An 18,723-nucleotide genomic window follows, 5' to 3' on the forward strand; every position below is an offset into this window, starting at 1 on the left:
TTAGCCATTTTTACAAATTTATTAATTTGGAAGAAGCTCCACAACAAAATGCAGAAAAGATCTACTGTTGCATTTCTGACTAATCACATCATTAGATTACATTACATAATGAATGGTTAACTAGCAGAGTTCAATTAATAAATATATTCCATTATTTTCTGTCTTTCCTAAACAGTATTATATAACAGTGACCTTCAAGTTTTGTAATGCTATGAGAAATAATTCATGATTCAGAGTTAAGAATTCACATCAGAACATAAGAATTCTAGTGGTCCATCGTGCCCAACAGTCCGCTCCTGCGGCGGCCCTTAGATCAAAGACCAGTGCCCTAACTGAGACTAGCCTTATCTGCGTACATTCTGGTTCAGCAGGAACTTGTCTAACTTTGTCTTGAATTGATGTATACAAGATAACAGACACATAACAGCAAACTGAACAAATTATCAGAATGTTTATTTCTGTACAATTTTGTTTTCAATTAGGTAATTGTCAAGACCTCATTCATGCAAATACTTGGACAGGTAAGGAAATAATTTTCTGTATTTCTAATGTACAAATTTATATTGGGCGTTTGGCTCTGTCTGAACTAATAATAATAATAACTTTATTTTTGTATACCGCAATACCACAAACAGTTCAGAGCGGTTTACAATGTAAGAGACTGTACATATACAGCGAAGATACAATGTAAGGGAATATACTATGCAGTTGAGAGCAGTTTACAGTGCAGGGAACTGTACATATTCAGCATAGGTGTTTATACAGCGAAAAAACAATGCAGATTTACAATGCAAGAGACTGTACATATACAGCAGAGATATTTATACAGTGAAAATACAGTGCGATAGACTTATAGAGCAAGATACAATGCAAGAGACTGTATAATGCAGTTGAAGCGGTTTACTATGCAAAGAAATCACTAATGTAATGTAATGTAATAGTTACATATATAGCGAGGATACAGAGTGGTGAATGATAAGAAAATGCAACCAGTATCAATTACGGGAGGTGCCGAGAGGGGAGGGGTAAGTAAGAAGGATGGAAATATTGGATTGAGGGGGAGGAAAGGAGAGATCGGGGGAGGAGAGGTGGTAGAGTTTGGTTATTTGGAGGGGAGGGGTTCTATCATGTCCTATCATGAAAAAAAGGAAACCCAGAATACTTTACAAAGCAAAAAATTGATCCTTCAAACTAGAGAATGACACGGTGAAAAAATTGGTCCCCGTCACCGCCCCGTCCCCGTCTCACCATCCCCGTCACCGCCCCGTCCCCGTCTCACCAACCCCGTCACCGCCCCGTCCCCGTCTCACCATCCTCTTCACCGCCCCGTCACCGCCACTGCCACCCCATTCACCGCCCCGTCACCGCCACTGCAATCCCATTCACTTTTCTTTATTTACGTATAAAGGAAACATTCTTTAAAACTTTAAAACTTAGTTAAATATTAGTTAATAACTATACAAAAACAAAACACGCAGAGAAAAAATTAATTAATAAAAATTCTCAAAACTGACACATTTTGATCACTAAATTTAAAATAGTTATTTTTCATACAGTTTTTCAATCACTAATCTTCCACCACCCCTGGGGCTAGCAATGCAAAAACAAACACGACATGTACTTTAAATGCTGCCGTGATTAGCATAGTGACCGCGGCTACGGCTGCAAGTCTCCCCTCCCCCCAGCGATCACGGCAGGAGGGCACCCAACCCCTCCTGTAGACCCCCCCAACGGCCCTCCCGACAATCGCAGCAGAAGGGTACCCAACCCCTCCTGCCGGTCCTCCCAATGGCCTCCCCTAAGATCGCCGGCAGGAGGGTACCCAACCCCTCCTGCTGGACCCCCCCCCCAACGAACCCTCCCACCCCGGAACCCCCTTAGTCTTACTTTTCAAGTTGGACCGGACAGCTCCTCGCTCGTCTGGCCAGCAGGCCTGCCTCCGTCCAAATGAGGCGGGCCCGCCCCTCCCCTCCCCTCCCCTGCCTCCCAATGGCCTCCCCTAAGATCGCCGGCAGGAGGGTACCCAACCCCTCCTGCTGGACCCCCCCCCAACGAACCCTCCCACCCCGGAACCCCCTTAGTCTTACTTTTCAAGTTGGACCGGACAGCTCCTCGCTCGTCTGGCCAGCAGGCCTGCCTCCGTCCAAATGAGGCGGGCCCGCCCCTACCCTGCCCAACCCACAGGATCCTAGGGCCTGATTGGTCTAGGCACCTAAAGCCACTCCCGCTATAGGAGGGGCCTTAGGTGCTTGGGCCAATCAGGCCCTAGGATCATGTGGGTTAGGCAGGGGAGGGGAGGGGCGGGCCCGCCTCATTTGGACGGAGGCAGGCCTGCTGGCCAGATGAGCGAGGAGCTGTCCGGTCCAACTTGAAAAGTAAGACTAAGGGGGTTCCGGGGTGGGAGGGTTCGTTGGGGGGGGGGGGTCCAGCAGGAGGGGTTGGGTACCCTCCTGCCGGCGATCTTAGGGGAGGCCATTGGGAGGCAGGGGAGGGGAGGGGAGTGGCGGGCCCGCCTCATTTGGACGGAGGCAGGCCTGCTGGCCAGACGAGCGAGGAGCTGTCCGGTCCAACTTGAAAAGTAAGACTAAGGGGGTTCCGGGGTGGGAGGGTTCGTTGGGGGGGGGTCCAGCAGGGGGGGTTGGGTACCCTCCTGCCGGCGATCTTAGGGGAGGCCATTGGGAGGCAGGGGAGGGGAGGGGAGTGGCGGGCCCGCCTCATTTGGACGGAGGCAGGCCTGCTGGCCAGACGAGCGAGGAGCTGTCCGGTCCAACTTGAAAAGTAAGACTAAGGGGGTTCCGGGGTGGGAGGGTTCGTTGGGGGGGGGGGTCCAGCAGGAGGGGTTGGGTACCCTCCTTCCGGCGATCTTAGGGGAGGCCATTGGGAGGACCGGCAGGAGGGGTTGGGTACCCTTCTGCTGCGATTGGCAGGAAGGGTTGAAATGACAAATGAGGAGCACGGTGAAATAGCGGTTCCTAGAAGGGGGTACATTGGCCCGCGGGGACAAACCTGTTCACCGTTTCCGCGGTCGGTGAATGGCCTTGTCCCCGTCACCGCAGCGACTGCTATTTTTCTTCCCCGTTTTCGGCGGTGACCCGCGGCTTAAATGCGGTGGCCGCGGGTAAACCGTCACCGTGTCATTCTCTACTTCAAACTATGAAGAAATTTAAAATGCTCAGATATCAATTTCACAGCTATATTTTGAAGACAAACTTCAGTATACACTTCTGAAAATATTGTTCATTAAAGATACCTCCCATCAGAATGTAATTTTACGTGTCTGTCACTACGCATAGAATCTATAAATAGAGGTGTAAATTTCTGAAAAGAATGCTCAGGAATTATAAGAATAAAATCAAGAATTAAATGGGTACTGGGTAAAATGGCTGCATCCAGTTGTGTGTAATTTTAGTTGCATACTTTTTAACCATAACGGAACATAGTAACAAAGTAGACGACGGCAGATAAAGACTCGAATGGTCCATCCAGTCTGCCCAACCTGATTCCATTTATTTTTTTTTCTTCTTCTTATTGAAGCCCTCCTCAGCCCATCCTCAACTAAACGGCCATATATATATATATATATATATATATAGACACAGACCGTGCAAGTCTGCCCAGTACTGGTCTTTGTTCTTCAATATTTACTATTATTTTCTGATTCTGATTCTAGGTGCTACCAATATCAGATGCAAGGAATTAGTAGTAAGAATGCAACAAAACAAAGAATGGCTAAGAAGTCAGAAAGACAGGCTAATTTATGTTTTAGTACTATAATATATACTATTCCAAGTTTATTCAGTTTTTACTATCCTGCACCAAGGGCAGACCTAGGTACCTTACAATCTAACATTTCAGGGAAAGGGCCAGGATTTGTGAAGGGGGAAAATTTAAAACAAGACAAGAAAGTGAGGGCAGGGGAGCAAACTACAATTTTGAAAGGATAGAGAAGGTAGGGTAAACACATCTTCAGTGCAATAGGGATGGTATGCTGAATCATAGAGTTATCCATCTGTGCTCATGAGCATACTGCAAAAGTTGTCAGTTACAGCTTTTCCACTCCTCCTCCTTAATCTCTGTTTTTTTTAATTTTACATATTTATGGGTTTTTTAAAAATTTATAAACAGCATTTTATTGCCACAAAAGAATGGGGCAAAATACTAGAATTTTAAATTTATTAATTTTTAATATTATTAATATTATTAATTTTTGCCTACTTACCTTATAGCATCTTTATTTTCCAGGTAATAAGGTTTCATGGTCCTTCACTGCCTGTGTTTATTGTTTCTAATATCCTTCTTGCCTATGGGGGACAGTTAAAAGCCCTCATTTCAAAAGGTAATACAGTTCTATTTAGAGATTTTTTTTTTTTTTTGCGTAAACATGTAATACCAATATGTTACTACTGTAGAGTTGTACTAAATACAGCAGCATATTTGACTGCATTTGAATAATGAGCATTGAGTTTTAACATAACAAATAATAAAAGAAGCATCGTGAAATCAATGGCTCCTTTTACAAAGGTGCACTAGCGGTTTTAGCGCGCACTTAGCGTGAGCTACAATGCCGCACACGCTAGACGCTAACGCCTCCTTAGAGCTTGCGTTAGTATTTTCCGTGTAGCGCGGGGTTTGCGCGTGCTAGCGCACCTTAGTAAAAGGAGCCCCAAGTGTTTATTTCAGTAGGATATAGCACAGTAGAGCCCAGGATTATTCATATATGAATTAAAATCACTGTTTAGCCAAATATGAATAATGTATTTGGGATATCACAAACAACCACACTCTCAAAATGTTTGCAGCACAGTAAACACACACACCACGTGAATGCTAAGGAGTAATTCACAAATAGTCTCCCAAGACCCTGAATAGAAACTAAATAGGGATTGGCAAGCACTGACCAACCGGCTTAATATTGTGAAAATTACTACGAGGTAGCCACCATGTTTTTTGACTCGGAGCTTCACTAAGAGATTGGTTACCTGTACGTCCTGAGGCAGCTTTTTTGAAGCGAAACACTGGCCATCGTCGATGGGTGGTATATCTCTTCCAGACACAATCAGTATTGCTCTGATGAAGCATTAGCTGCTTAATCATTTCTGTAGTCTCTCAATGCAGCATAAACAACTTAAGGATTCTACTGCATTGCACAAGGCTTTTATATAGTGAAAGATTATAGAGGAGGTTTTTTTTATGCCAGTGATTATACTAACCCCCATAAAGCCTCCTATTTATCTACAATTTTAATATATTGTTGGGTTGGAGGAGGGGATATGAGGCTTTTTCACAATATTAAGCCGGTTGGTCAGTGCTTGCCAATTCCTATTTTGTTTCTATTCAGGGTCTTGGGAGACTATTTGTGAATTACTCCTTAGCATTCATGTGGTGTGTGTGTTTACTGTGCTGCAAACATTTTGAGAGTGTGGTTGTTCGTGATTTTCTGATTTTGTCTCATATAGGCTTGTGTGTGTTGTAATGTATTTGAGATGCCATTCAAGGCTAAATCGAATACAAATAGTTGGTACAGCCCTAGATGCTAAGTATGAAATGTTAAAAATCAGCATGTTCTTGACTATCATCGTATCAAGAAGCATTGGGTTCCCAAATAAAATTATTTCAGATACTTTTTTTTTTTTTTTACAGAATTTGATTTTAATGGAACATTCTATTAGGATTACCCTATGGACCTAATAATATTCAGGGTGGCTGTGCACTGTTTGTGTCAGCACCAAAGCTTAACTTTTAAAAAAAAATATTCATTCACTGGCTGCTTAAAGGGCACTCCTGAATATGAATTTAAGAAGCAACTGTCATTGCTGGTACAGATAGAGGGCAATCCTACAATAGGGCATCTTCATTTAGGTGCCGCACAGGAAGCACCTATTCTGCAACGATATCTGGATGCCCCGCCTCTGTCACAGAATGCTAGCATAAATCCACATTAGCGTGTCTAAATCTAGGTGCAACCTTTGATATCAGGTCAGCAGCAAGCATAAGTAATTGTGCCTTAGTGCTCCATGCAGCGCCTATAACCTGCACACCTAAATTGGAGACATGCCTTATGCTTCCCATGCTCCACCCATGTGTATGCGCACTTGCAGTTAATGCTTTATTGCATTTACCTGCTATTTATAGCACATGATACAATTACAAGGGTGGTTTGAAACATTTGTTTAAAAAAGCAAGTTAAATAACTTAGATTCCATTGAGGGCTATACTGTACACTTAGTCCAGCGAGTTTCCAGGTTTTTTTGCATTGTGGGAAAAATAGCTTACAAAAAAACTGGAAACTCACTAAGGGCTCCTTTTACTAAATGCCGCACGTGCTAAACGCTAATACCGCCATACGTTAGTATTTTTCATTTAGCGCTTGCTAAAAACGCCCTAAGTATATAGTCCTCGATGGAGACTACATTGCTTAACTTACTTTTTTTTTTTTTTTTACTAAACTTTTCAAAATACCCTCGTATATAAGTACTGCTTTTCTGTGCACATAAGTACATAAGGCGCACGTAATTGCATATGTCCAATTATAGACTGGTTTTGCTAGCCTAACTTATGTGTATGTTGTACATAGCGTGGCTGAAATTTTGCTGTTCTGTATATAACTTGTTCCAACTCTCCCTTATCACCACCACCTGGTGTGCGTAGGACTTGATATTTAAAGGATTTGGTATAACGTTATGCTCAAGATTTTACTACACTCCTAAATTTAGGAGCATATAAAGTGGCTGGCAATGGGTAGCTTTAGAGAAGTTAGGAGCTTGGCTCTAATTTTCAGCACCAAGTTCATAAATTAGGCACATAAATCCAGGCAGATAAATTGCAGGTCTAAATGTAAAAGCATTACTTTTGAGCTCCTAAATTAAGATGAGTTTTCAGCTAAAAGGCTTCTAATTTTGGATGAAAATTGGGCATAAATTTAGGAGCTCGGCTGTCTGATTATTGGGCCTGTACGTTTTGTGTCTAGAACCCATGATGGCATGACTTATCTACATAAAATTGTATGTATGTGGTTCAAAAAAAATAAAAAAAATTCACCAACATACACAGGCCTGCTCTGGGGTCTGCCAAAACTGGAGCACTAACAGTATAAAAGCAAACCATGCGATCCTACTGAATATTTTTGTCCTTTAGTTAGTTTTGCAGCATGCTAAATAATTCCCTGCACTTTTCCATGCTCAAGCAATAAAAGAAGACAAAGAATATCTTTGATCATTTTCTCCCATATGTAGTAAACAAAAGCCAACACATATACATCCTGTTTCTTTAAGTAAGGTGCATTTCAGTATTTCATGGTCAATTGCCATTGCCTTAATCCATCATTTTGCAGTATTGTCAAAGAGAGAGAGTTCATTTGTCTCCATTTCACCACACACGTTATTTTTTAGTCGTATTGGAGATAGTGAGTAAAATCGATATTTATGCAGTTGTGAAGGCTTCCTTACCTGTTCAGTTTGGTGGTTCATTTCAAGAGACACTCTTTGAACTTGTTGAGAGATGGTCAAGGCTTTCTCAAACCGCTTGTTGACATGACCTTGGTTTCCCAAGATTTCAAATATCAATATTTATTTGGCTTCATACTTTTGCTTGACAGCATGTGCAGATATGAAGCATTTTGGTTTCTCTTCATGTCTATGGGGAAAATTAGTGAACTTGTACACTATTTTATTAACAAATACATTTTGTACAGAATTACCTTTTCTTGCACAGAATTGGAGTGATACCACAGGGGCACTTTCAAAACTTCTGACTTCAAGCCATAATTTTTTGTACACTAGTCTTCCTGCCAGCAGATGGCATGTGAGAGCAGTATTTCTTGCCTGCATCTGCCTAATCTAAAATTGATTTTTTTTAATTTTATATTTTAGAATTAATTGATTTTTATATTTTTTTAGGATTTATTTACCACTTTTTTAAAAAGAAATTTACTCATGCAATGTACACCAAGAATAAGTTGGACATAGACAATAGGAAATTACAGTTGTAAACATATTCAATAACAATACATATGGCATAGTATGCTACTAGTTTTCAGGATATCCACAATGATCATTCATGAGACAGATTTGCATGCAATGGAGGAATTGCATGCAAATAAATCTCATGCATATTCAATGTAGAAAATCTGACTGGCTGGGGTACCCCCAGGACCACTGGCATGGAGCACTGACATGGAGTATAAGTACGGTTACCATATATAAAAAAGAAAACCCTGGACACATAACCCTACTCTGTTCCAGCCCCCCCCACCCCCGGTTCCGCCTCTACCCCTGCCCCATTCTGCACTCCAGCCCCACCCCCAGAAAGCTTCCTCTCTTTGCGATGAGCTCCAGTCGTGTCTGGAGGGCCTAGAGCATGCACGAATGCATATGACGTCATTCGCACATGCTCAGAGGCTTTCCAGATGCGACTGTTGCTTGTAGGGGCTTTCCAAAACATGTTCAGGTTTTTCCGGATGTCTGGTAACCCTAGCTGTGAGCAATGGCGAAACATATGATATATGACAGAGTAATATAAGTTAGTTAGAAAATAAGTGTGACTAACTTAAGGTTATATAGTTAGTTGCTCATCAATTGAAAGCTAGGGACAAGATCTAAACTTTCATATGCTTCCTGAAGTAGCAATAGTCTTGCATTAGGGAAAGTCTTTCTAAAACTATGTTCCAGACTGTTGAAGACTATTCAAGAGAAGGCTCATTGACTGGTTTCACATTTAATGTAAACCTTTGAAGATGGAGGGATATTCTTTGGGAGGACCTTAACTGCCTTGTAGTAAATATAGACTATACAGTACTCCCTCGAAATTCCCCCACAAATTTCAAAAAAACGCAAATACGGTTTTTAGGCGGGGGAGACAGGAGAGGGCAGCTGGAGAGGCAGGAAAGGGCAGCCGGAGCACCTGCAAGTGAAGAAAATCACTCGCTGTATGCTCCGACTGCCTTTTCCTGTACTAAAGTTGGGCCTCAACAATCAGGAGCTGCATTGACATGCATTTCTCCCCTTCCTTCCTAGAGGAAGAGATCTTCAGCTGGCAGGGCTTTGGGAAGGCCACCAATTTATATTTTGCATATGGGTAGGAGGAATGGGGCAAGAAAATTTAGTGCCCGTCATTTTATTGGATTAATACATTTCTCACTTAGCTTTCAGAGGTTAAAATCTCTTTCTTCAGGTCAGTAAACTATACTGCTGTTACAGTATCCCTGTCCTAACCTGAGGAAAGGAGTTATGGTCTCTGAATTAGTAAAACATGTATTAAAATTATGCCAATAAACAGGATCACCTTATTTCCATTTTCTATTAATAAACGATTATCAACACAGCTACAATAATACTTTATCCTAAAGCAAAAAGAAATAAATAAAACAAATAGAAATTTTTTTCTACCTTTGTTGTCTGGTTTCTGCTTTCCTCATCTTCTCATTTTCTTCCTTCCATCCACTGTCAGCCCTCTCTCTACCTCTTCTATATGGCATCTGCTCTTTTTTTATGCCTCTTCCAGAAATTGTCTGCTTCTCCCTTCCATCTCTTCCTCCCCCCAATTGGTGTGGCATCCATCTTCTTCCCTTCCCTCTCCCTCACCCCCATGGTCTGGTATTTCACTCTCCATTCTCCCCACTTCCATCAGCATCTGCCTCCTTTCTTTCCCTCCAACCCAATTCCCTCCAGTATCCTTCCCCCTTATGTCTCTCTCCTCTTTCCCTTCCCCCCACTTCCATCAGCATCTTCCCCCTTTCTTTCCCTCCAACCCAATTCCATCCATTATCCTTCCCCTTTCCCTCCCCACCCTTCCATCAGCTTCTGCCCCCTTTCTCTCCCTCCACCATCCTTCCATACCACCCTGACCCCTTTCTCTCCCTCCACCCTGCCCCCACCACCCTTCTATACTATCCTGCCCCACCACCCTGGTCCCTCTCTCTCCCAGGAAATAAGTGATGTTGGAGGGGGTGGACCGGCAGACGCGGAGAGTTGCTGTAAGGTCCCGTGACATCATTACTTTTTCCCTGAGCAGAGCTGGCAGACGCAGTCATCGTAGGACCTTACAGCAACTTCCCACGTCTGCCGGTCCACCCCCCCTCTGACGTCACTAATTCCGGACGTGTTGCCATCAATGCCAGGGGGAGGGTTGTCAATCTCCTGGTAGGGGGCCCGGGCCCAGCGCAGCCAATCTTTCCCGGGGGGCCCACATTGCTGAAGAAAAAAAAAAGAGTCCTCTGTTTTTTCGGCGGGCCCCCCTGACAACTTTGGGCCCTAGGCATGTGCCTACTGGGCCTACCCATTAATCCGGCCCTGCCTGCATGTACTATTGCAAAATAAAGTGAAATTTTAGAAAAACGCGTTCACCAGTTGCAAGCAAAGGCTTATTCTACCGTAGTCTAGTAGAAGTTGGTTTCAATTGAATTGGAGAAAAAGGAGTAGGAATAGAATGGTGGGGGACCACAAAGAAGAAGGATCAGGTGTCTGGAGAGGGAGGAAGAAGGGGTCAGTTGATGGTGTAGAGAGAGAGAGAGGAGGCTGCTGGCTAGGAGGAGCACAGGAGAAGGCAGAGAAAGCCAGTTGGGTAATCTGGCAGGTAAAGAACTAGATGATGAAAAGATGAAAGAATGGTGGAGGGGCTGAAGAAACAGCAGTAGTTAATGAAGGGCCTGAGAATCAGGAGAATTGGGAGACAAATACAAAGGAAGGATGATAGCATGGTGGGAAAGATAGAGGAGGCAAGAATGAGAAAGAAGAGGGAGAAGAAAAGAGAAGGGACAACTGGAGCAGTAGAATAACATGAAAAGGGTATAGACAGGGTGAAGCAGACTCAAGGATGAGTGAAATAAGAATTGAAAAAATATAAGTGGAAAAGGGAAAGAAAAATATAAAGTTTCTCTGACTCCTGTAAAACATAAATACATTTTTTTAAAGAATATCTAAAGTCAGATTTTGTAATGGAATAGATTTATTTTAGTACACATTAGTAATGTAACATAGTAAAACACAAGCCTACATTTGTAGTCTTGCAGATTCTAACCCTGGCTGAAAAATCCAGTGTAACTGAGTAGTACAAGAAAGCAGGCTTTGGGAGTTCTAACTAAGAACATTATACTTTCTGTTTTATAAACTGATTACATTTAAACAACCTATGATTATTTAAAATATGTTATAGTTTTTCTTTTATAAGTAATTTAATAAACTTTAATAAAAGAAAATGGTTATGTTCTGTTCCAGGTCACTGCATAACATTTGATTTGGCTCTAGAAGGGACAGCTAGACCCTACAAAATTGAGCCGATAATTGCTATTAGTAAATTTCTGTTGGGGTAAGTCTTTTGTGGTGGGCTTTGGCAAGTGTTCTATCTGGTTCTTTATTTCATTGTCGATGTGGTTTTGTAAAGGAGTATGTTTAGTTATAGAAGATAACTGAATTGGCAGATTGAGAGCTTTTTTTTTTCCCCTTCATAGGTTTAACTGGTTTCGAAGTTATTGGAATGTATTACTGCTGCCTGAACTTGATGCCATTATACAGACTTCTCAGGGTGTGTGGTTTCCTTTGGCATCCTTGTTTCTTCTTGTGTGTGGGACTGGAATTGCCTACTGGTTTGATATCCTTTTCTCTGCCTTGTTAAGGCTTTTCTCCTCCCTGTGGATAGCTTTGAAAAGGTAAAACAATAGATCATATATGACAATAAATTAGTTTGACCAACCTTTCTGTTTTGTGTGTTATGTCACTTATCTAGAAAAGGCAAAATCATTAGATAACATTTTTTTCTAGTGCAGTAGGTGTGTCATTCTGAACAGTAGGGTATTCCCCATGCTTGCGAGCCATGTAGAAGGAATCCATTCCAGGTTTTCAACTTTGCCTTCTCCAGAGGTCTCTGCTGCCCCCTTCAATTTACCTAAGGCATGTGAGATGGAAGGTATCTTTCTAATCGTCTCTGTATATTTCTTTATTATTTTCGGTATGTTTTGTGGGGTTTTCAAGTTTCAAGTTTATTTAAAATTTCTTATACCACCTAATCAGAGTTCTAAGTGGTGTACAATAATAATAAAAACATATATTGACTATAATACAAACTTAAAATTACTACACATCTTTAGGGGTAGTTAATACATCCATGGATGCTTTAACCAGGGACGAACAGAAGGTAAAAAGGTAAAAACTACAATATTCTAGAGCAGGGGTGTCCAACCTTTTGGCTTCCCTGGGCCACATTGGCCGAAAAAAATGTTTCTGGGGCCACACAAATGCTGCAGCAAGATAGAGGAGGGAGCCGGTAAAACGGTAAACACCCGGGGGCAGCAGAGGAAAACACTGCATCACCCTTGATCGGGGCTGCACAAAATACTTCATGGGGCCGAATGCGGCCCTCGGGCTGCAGGTTGGACACCCCTGTTCTAGAGCAAGAGAGAACACCTTAGGGCTCCTTTTACTAAGGTGCACTAATGCCAGCCCAATGCTGGTGTTAGCGTCTAGCGCGTGCTATTCCGCGTATTAATGCCCTAACGCAGCTTCGTAAAAGGAGCCCTTAAAGGAATGTACACTGGGAAGGGTTGCTGCGGTGGAAGACAGTGTGTTTTTGCCCTTACAAGGACAGTTAGATTTCAGAGGCATCGAGAAACAAAAAAAGTTTTTAACTTTGTTTTAAATTGATTTAGAGATGATTCTGTGTGTAAATAGTTAGGAATGGAATTCCAAAGGGAGTGAGCTGTCACTGTGAAAATACTTGATCTCATTGTGTTTATATGCTTCAGGGATGGGATCGAAAGCAGATTCTGGGTCGTGGAGTAGAGAGTTCTAGAGGAGTTATGTGGAATAAGGAGTGATCTCAAATTCGGGTTGATTATTTTGACGGGTTTTAAATGTTAATAGCAAGATTTTATAACTGATTCTATGTTCTACTGGAAGCCAGTGCGCTTTGTGCAATAAGGGAGAGACGTAGTCAAATTTTTGTGCGTTAAATATGATTTTTACTGCGATATTCTGAACAATCTGGAGGCGTCTTATTTCTTTTTTTTTGTTATGCCCTTGTAAAGGGCATTACAATAGTCTGTGCAGGAGATCACTAATGAGTGAATCAGGGTATTCAAAGAGAACGAGCCAAGTAATTTGGAGAAAGATCTGATCATTCTTAGGCGATAAAAGCAGCGTTTGCCCACTGTGCTGATGTGAAGGTGATGGGTAAATTTGCTGTCCAAGGAGACTCCAAGCAATTTTAAAGAGGACACAATTTTGATGGCTTTTGGTGCATCAGAGCTCCCCAGTGAGGGGATAGTCCTGTCTGCATGGAGAAGAAGCAGACTTGGGTCTACAACCTGTAGATTAATCCATTGGAGACTTGTTTGGCCAGCCTGCAAAACTATTGTAGAGCTAGGGGGTCTGTATCCCTAGTTGCATAGCTTGCATTCTGAATCACAGGGGCTTGAGTTCAGGTTGTTAGGCATCCACAGAGGGCTCAGCAGGGCTCTTCAGGGTGCCGGCTGTGATTTTTGCCTCCTCTCCTTCATGTACACAGTTCCACAGGGGTTGAGGATCAGTCCAACTTCAGTCTGACTGGCAGACCGAAGATCTCAGCATCTGTAGGACTGGATGATTGAGGCAGGGATTCATCTCCCAAATCCAGCTGCTTCTTAGAGCTGAGGCAGGCTACAGCACATGTCATAGTGAGTACGGCTATTATCCCAGGACAAGCAGGCAGCATATTCTCAACATCTACGGAGCCCCGTCGCAGACAGCTTTTCAAGCAAACGTGATTGAAGATCTCAAGTTTGCTAGTGCTGCACCACGCATGCGTGTGCCTTCCCGCTCAGCTAGAGGGCGTGTCTCCTCAACGTGGTCTTCAGTTCTTAGTTTTCCGCAGAGCCAGAAAGCCCTGTCTCTTCTCTGCGATCCTGTCAAAACTGGGGGGGGGGGGTATGAAAGCCCTAATTTTAAAGGCTTCCAAATCCTGTAGGTTTCCCACCTCTAAAATCCTGTTTTATGAGTTGGTGTAATTCTTTCGGTGTCCCCCAAGGATCGCCATTGTCACCTACTCTTTTTAATATTTATTTTATCTCTTTAGCTAATCTACTACAAGAATTGAAACTTGAATTTTTTATTTATGCAGATGATACCACTATTTTGCTGCCTTTGACCTCTTTTACAGAAGAGATAATAGCCCAGGTTACTGTAATTTTGACAGATATACAAAACTGTATGTCTAGATTTAAACAAACTAAATGCTGATAAAACAAAGGGCTCCTTTTACTAAGCTGCATTAGGGCATTAATGCGCGGAATAGCGTGCGCTAAAATGCCACGCGCTTTAGACTCTAACGCCATCATTGAGCTGGTGTTAGTTCTAGCCGCATAGCGCTTGGTTAGCACATGCTAATCTGCTGTGTGCACTAAAAACGCTAGTAAAAACCTTAGTAAAAGGAGCCCAAAGTTTTTCTTGGCTAGTCCAAATGAAACTATTTCAGATAGGCAAATTTTAATTAATAATCAATCTTTTGAACTTGTCTCCTCTATTAGGATTTTGGGAGTTATATTAGATAGACATTTAGCATTTGAAGATCATATGGACCTTATGATTAAAGACATGTTTTCGGACTCTTTGGAAATTACGAGCTATTAAAAAATACTTTGATTTTGACTCTTTTAGACTTTTAGTACAGTTTTAATGCTGTCAGTTCTTGATTATTGCAATGTTATTTACCTGGCATCTTGCAATAAAAATTTAAAGCGTATTCGTTTAATACAAAATGCAGCCGCACGCCTAATTTTTGGTCTAAAGAAATATGATCATATTAATTATTTTTACTAACAACTACACTGGTTGTTTTTTGAGGCACAGGTCCTTTTTAAATTTGGGTGTTTTTGTTTTAAGGTTCTCTTTGGTTTGGCCCCAAAATATTTATCCTCTCATTTCAAGTTTTCTAGCTCAGTAAAGAATACTCGTAATGAATTCATGTTTATGTATCCTACTATTAAATCATATCGTTTCAAGAGATTTCTTAGCAAAACAATTGCCTTTCAATTAGGCAAACGGAATTCCTGATTGAGTCCTTTGATTTTTCAAAATCATTTGTATATTGCTTTTAGAAAGGTTTTAAAAACACATTTATTTAATAAATTTATTACATAATCATTTTTTATTGTTTTAATTGTACTATCTTTTTAATGCTACTTTGTATGATCTTATTGTTTTAATGCTAATGTATAATCTTATTTTATGTAAACATCACTGATTGTCCAGTTCTTCTTTTCTGTGAACCGCCCGGAACCTCTTTGGGTGGACGATATACAAGAATAAAAGTTATGTTATGTTAATAAAGTCATTTGTGAGCTGTTTTTTGGCACCAAAACGCTTCTGCAGTGTCCATCCTGGATTTCCTAATTTTTTTCCAAAGTTAAATTCTCCAGATCTTCAAATCATCTCATTATTTTTCAAAACTAGAGGGATGGAGTACCCCTAATTCATGCCAGATTTGCACTGGTTGGATGCCAGAAGAGTGTTCTTCCACCACATGCTGTGCAACACGTGAAGGGAATGCGGGAGCATTGGGCTTAGCCTCCCCTTTGGTCTCTAGGGCTGATGCTAAGGTCCACCCCCAAACCATAGTTACAAAATGCTTGGGTCCACCTTGGGGGTCGGCATCCAAAAAAAAGATCTTGCCAGAGGTTATGGTAAGAGCAGTTAATGTAGCTGGTTTTAAGAACGGTTTAGACAATGTCCTGGAGGAAAAACCATAGACAATTATTGAGACAGACATGGAGGAAGCCACTGCTTGCTCTGGAATCAGTGGCATGGAATGTTGCTACTATTTGGATTTTCGTCAGGTACTAGTGACTTGGATTGGCTACTGTGAAGATGGACTCCTGGACTAGATGGACCATTGATCTGACCCAGTAAGGTTATTCTTATGGCAAGAATCATGTGGATCTTTCTGACAGGTAGGATCTTTCGGAGAGTGAGGGATCAGACTGTATGTTCTTGCTATCACAGAGTGAGTCTTCCATGCTAGGAGATAGGGTCACAAACAGGAGCAAGAATGCAGGAAGCAGTGGTGGCTCTTGACCAAGGGGAGGATCCCACAGAATGCCAGCTGTTCAAGCCTTTGGTGCTATTAGAGCTCATTACTGACTCCCTGCGGGAGTTACAGTTAGACTCCCAGCAGGCCCCTTCCTCTCAGTTTTCCCTCTTGAGTGGAGTGAGAGTGCAGCCCACGTCTTTTCCCTGGCATCCTGATATGAATGTTTTAGTCACGGAGTACTGGGATGCTCCTGAGGGATCTTTTAAAGGTAGCCAAAACTATGTCTAGGCTTTATCCTATGGCACAGGAATGTCAACAGATGTCCGCTCAACCTAAGGTGGATTTCTTGGTTGCTCAGGTAACCAAGCACGCCAAGCAAGGGAGGCATAGCATTAAAGGATACTCAGAGTGGGTATGGTCCCAAAGAGACAGTTCAAAGCTTTGACCTTAGTAATCAAGGCAGCTACAGCAGCCTCTTTTGCGGCTTGTCATACCAAGATGTGTGGGCTCAAAGTTTTCAGCCCAACCAAGAAGGTAATGACGAGCCATGAAACCTACAATTACATATTCACCTCTAAGTTCAACACACTTAGCACATCGTGCCTGAAGTTTCTGGAACCCTTATAAAAAAATACTATGATGTCTGGTCACTAAAATACTGCTCTGCTGCTGTAATCACCTCCAAATAACTCAAAAATTGTCACCCTTTCAAACTCTTTTTAAGGTTTTGAAACAGAATATAGTCAGATGGAGCAAGATCTGGTGAGTAGGGTGGATAGTCTATGCACTGAAATCCCAACTGCATCAAAACATTCATCGCTTTGCCAGTCTTGTGGGCAGGTGTATTATCTTGCAAAATGAGAACTCTTTTCTGCAGCTTCCCTCTCCTTTTTTCTTGCAGTGCTTCCTTTAATCAGCATAGCAAGTTGCAGTAGTATTCTGTAATAACTATTTGGCCCCTTGGAAGATGGTCATTACAACACCATCCTGATCCCAAAACCCTGTGGCTATAACCTTTCCTGCTGACTTTTGAGTCTTGGATTTCCTTAGCCTTAGAAAACCTGAGTGCCACTATTGCATGGACTTTTGTTTTGTCTCAGGATCCTAGTGGTATAACCATGTTTCATCAACAGTAACTAGTCATTCCAAAAGGTTGACACCAACTCACTGAAAATGCTGCAAAATCAACTTGGAAGTGTCTACTCAATATTGTTTCTCATCAGCATTCAAACATTTGGGCACCCACTTGGTGGACAGCTTCTACATACCCAACTGCTCATGGATTATATACCCAACATGTTCCCTGGATATCTGTAGCGTCTCAGCAATTGTTTTAGCCGATATTCACAGATCTGCCAAAATCTGGTCATGGGCATAGTTCTCAGTGTTACAAGCAGGCACAGAGGCCCTGCCCTAGATTTCTGGGACTGCTTTTATACGTTCCTACTGTCCAGAATGACACACTTATTGCAGTAGAAAAAGAGATTAGGTTCTTACCTGGTTAATATCTTTTCTAGTAAATAGATGTGTCACTCTGGATCCTTGCTCTATCAGTATTTATTCTACTTGCCTCCTGTTTCAATTAGGAAGTGTGAGTCAAAATGGAGATTTTGATATCCATTAAACCTTAAAGGTATGAAGAATAATCTATTGCTGTAACACATTGGGGGAATGCTTGATTTCCATAAATGTTTCTGATTGGTATGGTTATTTTGATGTTTCAGTTGTTCAGTTATAATGTTTAACATGTTTGTTATGCTTTCAGAGCAGAACAGATTTGTAGTTCACAGAGTCTCACCTTACCCCTCCTTCTTATGTGTTCTTATATAGGGTTATCACCTGCTTTGGTACCAACTGAAGGGGCAACAGAGTCCTCTGGAGAAGGAGGAGTAGTTAAAAACTTAGAATGGGTTCCTTTTGTACAGCTCACAAGCATGGCAAGAATACCCTCCTGTCTAGAATGACATACCTATCTACTAGAAAATATATTAGCAAGGTAAGAACCTAATCTCTTTTTTCTCTTAGATTTTTAATTCATCACCATTAATTTTTAAACATCTTAGATTGTTGGGATGTGTACTGAAGCTCTTAGTGGTATAAGCCAATATGTTGCTGGCTCTGTATTCTTTCTCCTCTTCCTTTTTACACACCCTTCTCTATTCCTGATTTCCTTTTATATATTATTTTTGGGACAGTTTCCTGATTTTTTTTTTCCCCCGCTTTACCCAATTAAAGTGATTTCTTGGCCTACCTCTGTTCATTTACCTTTAAGACATGTAGTGACTGGGATGTAAAAAAGGCTGATCAGCAACAGCTTTATATCAAAATGCTTCTTAAAATATTTCTTTACACCTAACTTTATGCCTGATAATAATCAAGTTTACTGCTCCTCACTTTAATTCCACCTACTTTAAATTACTTCATTTGTTTCCTTAATTTAAAGCCACCTATTTGTTTGTCATCCTGTTTCCTGTCTCTCTTGACTAAATTGTAAACTTTTGAGGATTAGGGACTGTACCTTATGGGGGTAATTTTATAAAAGGTGTGTACTTTATGATGCCCATCTCTCTCTCTCTCTCTCTCTCTCTCTCTCTCTCTCTCTCATTAACGTTAATGGTCAGCTGCTATTTATGATGTATTACCTTAAGACTGTATGTATAATTTGATAACTTTATGTAGCATGTGTAATTATTTGTAACAAATTGAGCTCTATACAAATTTCTATATATC

General features: G+C 41.5%; 1 protein-coding gene across 2 annotated transcripts in view; it reads left to right on the top strand.

Annotated features, from left to right (window-relative positions):
* The window catches only part of PGAP1 (post-GPI attachment to proteins inositol deacylase 1), a 215,526-nt gene that overhangs the window by 143,425 nt on the left and 53,378 nt on the right, over nt 1-18,723 (top strand). For both annotated transcript variants that reach the window (XM_033946396.1, XM_033946397.1), the window contains exons 19-22: nt 483-521; nt 4,243-4,336; nt 11,211-11,301; nt 11,444-11,641. In XM_033946396.1, the coding sequence (XP_033802287.1) occupies nt 483-521; nt 4,243-4,336; nt 11,211-11,301; nt 11,444-11,641 (422 nt within the window). The remainder of the gene's footprint in view (nt 1-482; nt 522-4,242; nt 4,337-11,210; nt 11,302-11,443; nt 11,642-18,723) is intronic.

This window comes from Geotrypetes seraphini, chromosome 5, assembly GCF_902459505.1.
Source record: "Geotrypetes seraphini chromosome 5, aGeoSer1.1, whole genome shotgun sequence".
Classification (NCBI taxonomy): Eukaryota; Metazoa; Chordata; class Amphibia; order Gymnophiona; family Dermophiidae; genus Geotrypetes; species Geotrypetes seraphini.